The 6,183-nt window shown below is 39.5% G+C and overlaps 1 protein-coding gene across 6 annotated transcripts in view; it reads left to right on the top strand.

The window, feature by feature from the left end:
• Nucleotides 1-6,183, top strand: part of ZMYM4 (zinc finger, MYM-type 4) — a 99,997-nt gene that overhangs the window by 6,479 nt on the left and 87,335 nt on the right. For 3 of the 6 annotated variants that reach the window (XM_014541513.1, XM_005868563.2, XM_014541519.1), the window contains exons 1-2: nt 3,324-3,341; nt 3,472-3,517. In XM_014541513.1, coding sequence (XP_014396999.1) covers nt 3,339-3,341; nt 3,472-3,517 — 49 coding nt within the window. In that variant the 5' untranslated portion in view covers nt 3,324-3,338. Of the gene's footprint in view, nt 1-3,323; nt 3,342-3,471; nt 3,518-6,183 lie in introns of those variants that run through there. The other 3 variants (XM_014541516.1, XM_014541515.1, XM_014541514.1) reach the window with 1 other exon arrangement.

A 6,183-nucleotide genomic window follows, 5' to 3' on the forward strand; every position in this document is an offset into this window, starting at 1 on the left:
AATGGGCAGTGTAACATCTATCAAAAATTTAAGTGCTTTCTGGCTGGTGTGGCTCAGTTGAGTGGCATCCCATGGACCAAGAGATCCACAGTTGATTCTCAGTCAGGGCACATGACCAGGTTGCTGGCTTGATCCCCAGTGCGGGGTGAGCAAGAGGCAGCAGTGGTGGCGGGGGGCGGGGCTACTCAATGTTTTTCTCTCCCCCCTCTCTCTCTAAAACCAATAAAAGCACATTAAAAAAATTAAGTGCCTATGCTCTTTAATTTCATGACTCTACTTCTTGGAATTGATCATAGACATATGATCAAACATACAGTCACATAAACACACACACTGACATATATAAGCCACCTTATGCTATATATGTATCCCACGTTCAGAGGCTGTTAAATCGCATTATTTACCCATATCTTCAGAAAAAAAATCACTTCTGCTGTTGTGGTAAATAACCTGCTTCCCTCTTTTTTAAAAAAAAATATATATTTTATTGATTTTTCACAGAGAGGAAGGGAGAGGGATAGAGAGTTAGAAACATTGATGAGAGAGAAACATCGATCAGCTGCCTCCTGCACACTCCCTACTGGGTGTGTGCCCGCAACCAAGGTACATGCCCTTGGCTGGAATTGAACCCGGGACCCTTGAGTCTGCAGGCCGACGCTCTATTCACTGAGCCAAGCCGGCTAGGGCACCTGCTTCCCTCTTTATAATGGTCTGGCCCTCTAGCAACTTCAGCGGGAAATTATAGCTAATTTGCCTACAAACGTCAGGTGGTCATAATAGTCTGGCTACTCAGTGTATATACAGTGATAACAATTATAATATTTGGAAAAAAGCTTGAAACAACCTAAGTGCCCATTTATATCTATACTAATAATAGAGAAATATGCAAATTATCCATTACAGTGTCATGTCACGACTGTATCAGCAGGCTGCGTCCCCGCCCTCTGCTCAGGCAGCTGCACGGTCTGGGGTAGGATAGGATACGATAGGAGGGGATAAGAAAGGAGAGGGAGAGGAGGGCAGCACTGCATGCAGACAGGCCAAGAGGAGAAACAAATACAGAAAGGGAACAAGAAAAAGACGCAGGAATGGAAAAGGGAAGGAAATGTGGGCTGCATGTGGGAGGGGGTGGTGACCGCAGGGGGGGGGGTGAGGGGGCGCTGAGGGGGGAAGCAGGTGCACCCGGTGAGGGGCGAGGCAGGAGCCCTACCCAGACATGGGAGGAGGGCGGTGTCCCCGGGTGTGGGCTGAGGCCTTCTGGATGGAGGCGCTCCTGCTTCGCAGCATCCTCGCTGGGCCGGGTGTCCTGCACAGGGAATGGGAGTAGGATGGCGTCAGGGAGGCTGGGCAAGTGGAGGCCGTGAACATCTGGCAGGGGCTGAGCCCTGGGCTGGGGATTAATGCCCCTCTGAAAAGAAGCTTTAAGAAGGGAAGGAGGGGGAGAAGAACTTTATAAAGGAGTCAGTAGACAGCAAAGTTAAAGAAGGAAAGAGGATGTATGAGTGAACTGTAGGAGCTATAATGCAAATCAAGTATTTGTGTACTGGGGACAGATTTTAAAAGTAGGAGTCAGAAAAGAAAAAAGATAAATGATAATAATTAGGCAGGTAGATAGATATTAAAATAGTGGAAGTAGATAAGAATGTATGAGAAAGGTAGGATGAAAGAGAAAGAGGGAGGGAAGAAAAGTTTTAAAGGGGCGCTGGAGGAGCTTAAAAGGAGAATGGGAAGAAGGAAGAAATGGGGGAGGGAGGAAGTGAAGAAAAAAATTAAGGTGGGAAGGAAAAGGGGAGGTAGGGTAGGGGTAAAGATAAAGGAAAGAAGGGATGTGGGGAGGAAGCGAGGGTAGGAGAAAGATGGGAAGAAGGATGATGGAACAGAAGTAGGAAATAAGGAGGAAAGAAAAGTTTATAAATGATGAGTCAGTAGGAAAAAGTGTTACATAAAGGAGAGAGAAAAATTGTGTAAGAGGGAGAAGCCAATAAGGAATTTAAATACAGTTGTGTGTGAAGGGGATAAGATTTAAAAAAAAAGTTAATAGGGGCAACTAGGCCGGCAGGGGAGGGCAGTTAGGGGGATCAGGCCAGCAGGGCAGGGCAGGTAGGGGGACCAGGCAGGCAATTAGAGTGGTTAGGGAAGGCAGACAGGTGAGCAGTTAGGACCCAGAGGTCCTGGGTTGTGAGAGGGATGTCCAACTGCCAGTTTAGGACCAATTGGTTGGACACTTAGCATATTATGCTTTTATTATATAGGATTTCCTTCTTAATTTGATTAATAATTTGAAGGAAATACTCTTTAGCATGTTGAGTAATTACACTTTTTTCTATGTGTTTGTGAAACTATCAAGTGGGAAAGCCCTTATACAATACTTGTGAAAACCACACATGGTCAAATGACATGATTATTAAGAAAAGCTGAAAAAAACATGACTTTGGAGTATATTACTAAATTAAAAATGACCTTCTTGTATTAAAATGTATAGATACAACTGCTACTGTCATTTAGCATCATTTCTCATAGTATTTCTGTAGTATGTTAATAAATGTTATCCTCCAAAAGGGTTCTGTGGTCAAATATGTTTGGGAAATTTTGTGTGAAACAAAGCAGTATCGGGGTCAGGTATGTTTGGGAAATGCTGGGTGAAACAAAATAGTACAATTTCTTTAGTTTGACTTTTTAGTGTTTAGTTAATTAACAACCATTATAAATTACTAAAAAGATGTTTTGTATTTCCTATATTAATTTGATGACAGAACTTTTCTCAGAACATCTTGCAGGTTTGCATAACAAATGCTGAGAAATGCAAAGTATAGCATATGGTTAATAAAAAAGATTGAGAGATTATACAGTATAACACATCCTCAAATGACTTCATTTTATTCAAGATCATTTCCTTATAACTTTCAGATGCCATAAGAACTTAACTTGTTTATACATCAACCCGCCTATGGTAAAATTGGTCTCATTATACATCATTTCACTTAAAGTTGCAGAACCTATCAATGGTGTTAAGTGAAATCTTACTGTAAAATATGCTTGGGCGTATGGGTATCCCAGGATGTTGATTGTTCTGTTTAGTGTTGATTTGGAGTTTTGCATAGTTCTCAAGAGATGTTAGTAAGTTCTCAGCAATTGTTTATTGAGAGCATGTATTGGCTACATTTATTATTACAAATATATGTGATTCTCTATTTTGTAACATAAAAGTGATTTTAAAAAACTAAGGTTGTTTTTTTTTTTTAATAGTGAGGGCATGCATTTATCTCTTTATTTTTGGTTTGTAGGTTTTGGCCTGAGAACTTCTTTTGTTTATTCTAAATTTTATTTTACTCTATTTGATGGTATTTCTGCTTTTGTAAATTGGAGTACTCTGGGTTGAAAATTATAGCTTTTGGGGGAGTTGGGAGGGATACTAAAAAAATGCTAGAAGAATATGATGGTAATGTTATTTTTCTCTTTTTGCTTTTTCAGTTTGAGCAGAAAACTGGTGCAGTTTTTGATGAAATTGTAGAGAACTGTAAGTACCATTTTAGAAAAAAAATCATGTATTTATGTACATAATACAGATAATATATAAGCCTAGATAGAACATTTATCTATAACAGATTTATCTAAATCAGTTTGATTTATTTGAGATCTCATCACACTTTCTTAGTATATTGAGCAAGTTAATCTGAATTGTAAACCTTAATTTTTAAGGTTGACATATAGCCACACTTTGTGTATGTGTGACGTATATAAAACTTTATATACCTCTTAGTATATAAATTTAGTATTTACAGGGTATCTTAATTTTCTCTTTATATTTTTTCTTTAATATATTTTATTGATTTTAGAGAGGAAGGGAAAGGGAGAGAGAGAGAGAGAGAGAGAGAGAGAGAGAGATAGAAACATCAATGAGAGAATCATTGATTGGCTGCCTCCTGCACATCCCCTGCTGGGGATCGAGCCCACAACCCAGGCATGTGCCCTTGGCCGGAATCGAACCTGGGACCCTTCAGTCCACAGGCCGGCGCTCTATCCATTGAGCCAAACCAGCTAGGGCTCTTTATATTTTTTCCATGGTACATGGTTTTCTTTAAAAAAATCTGTTTCTTATAATTACAAAACTAATACATTCAATTTTACAATACAAAAATGAATAAAGCTGAAAACCCAAGCCTTTGTTTTTACCACTCTCCAAAGATAAACAGTTTTAACAGTTTAATATATATCTTTCCCAATATTTTTTCTGTGAATGTATGTGTTTCTATATATGGTAGGTGTGGTTTATGTATGTATGCAGGGAATTATATGATTTTTTCTTATTTTTTAACTCAACTGCCTAGATATCGTTCTATGTCAGTGGATTGGATCTACCTACTGCATCCTTTCTAACAGTATTGTTTTCTAACTCAGTATTTCTTTTGTATGGCTGTACTATAATTTAATTACTGTCCTCTTTTATACATATGTATATTATTTTTAATTTTTTCTCTATTACAAGTAATATGCAATATGTATTCCTATATACATCTTTGTGTACTTGTTGAAGTAATTGATGAATCATCATAGGATATTCATGCACTTGTTTATGAAGGGTAAATTTTGTCACCTATAATTCCTAAGTCGGGAAATGTGTATTTCTTTTGTTTTTTAAGTTTATTTCATCCAATAAGATATTGTGAGTACCATCTTTCTCTTTGAAATTAGGTAATATTAGTGATAACAGTTTTTATACTACATATTGAGAGGTAATTAGCTTTCCTGATCTTTAGTAGATTTAGTTGTCTTTTTCTTGCATGCAAGAAAGTAAATTAGGCTTCAGCTAGCTTATCCAGAAGAAACCTCAGAAGTGTATTGGAGTACTTCACAGAATTTAGGGACGGTAGAGAACAAATTTCCTCCAGGGAACTCAATGAGAGGAGACCATATGCCTGTTCTGTCTATGCTGCTAAAAACAGTTATGTTCCAGTGACTTATTTCTTCTGTATGCCCATTTTAAATTTCAAGTTCCTAGGAAAAAAATTATGATTGTGCCAGCTTAGATTTGATGTTTATCTTTGACCCAATCATCTGTGGTCAAGAAAAGTAAGGTTACAAAGTAAAACATGGCTGTTAGGAGGTATCCCTCAGTCTCTACTACTCACTTTCATCAAATAATTTTTGATTACCTTTTTCTCCACATGCCTTTGCTCAAGTCTATATACTAGTAGTGATAGAAATTAATCAAATAGGTTTCTAATGAAGGTTTGAATCTGATGCTTTGTTTGTTAAAGATGTTGAATAACAACTATCTTAAAGTGGTAGCAGGAATCTTAATGCATTAACCAAGCTGCTGTACTTGGGTTGCTATACCAAGTATTTGGAGTTTATGTTTCTGATGCCTGGTGCTTTTCTGTTCCAACCCCACTTTTAGGGTGGAGGTTTAAAAGCAGGGAACTTTATACCAAATATTGAGTGCAAATGGTGTGGTAGAGATTGCCCTATATCTCCTTTCTGGAAGATTATCATTAAGGGGTTGTTAAAGGTTCTGGAGGCAGAGAAGTGAGTTGCTTGGAAGAGGAAAGTGGCCTCTCTCCATGAAGGGGATTCAGGAACATAGCTACCTATCTAATAGATATAAAGGCAGACTGCTACATAGATGGTGTTTAGGAAGCATCTAATTCCCGAGATGGTCATTCAAGGTATACCACTTTGTCTTGGAGCACATATCTAGAAAAAAGGAGATTCACTGTTTCTCAGGCAAATAATGTGTTAACTATCCTACCTAATAAAGAGCTAATATGCAAATGGTCATCACGCCCTCGTGCCTTCGCGCCGGGGCCAGGGGACCTGAGGCCGTGCTCCCTGCCCGGTGGGGCTTGACGGGACCTGAGGCTGCGCCCACCACCCAGCAGAGCTTGACAGAGTACCTGAGGCTGCGCCCCTTGCCCGGCAGGGCTTGACAGGGGACCTGAGGCTGTGCCCCCCCACCCTGCAGGGGTTGGGCTGGCCGGGTCTGGGTCTTGCTTGATTTCAAGGAGCGCGCAGGTGGGTGGGGACTTGACTCTGGGTCCTGCAATGTGTCCCAGACTCTGACAGGAGGGAGATTTTCATATACATTTTACTAATTTTCTTTTATCTCTGACACTTCTATTATAGAGAAAGGGCAAATAGCAATATTAAAATATTTCCTCTAGCCCTAGCTGGTTTGTCTCAGTG

This window comes from Myotis brandtii, unplaced genomic scaffold (genome assembly GCF_000412655.1).
Source record: "Myotis brandtii unplaced genomic scaffold, ASM41265v1 scaffold274, whole genome shotgun sequence".
In the NCBI taxonomy this organism is placed as follows: domain Eukaryota; kingdom Metazoa; phylum Chordata; class Mammalia; order Chiroptera; family Vespertilionidae; genus Myotis; species Myotis brandtii.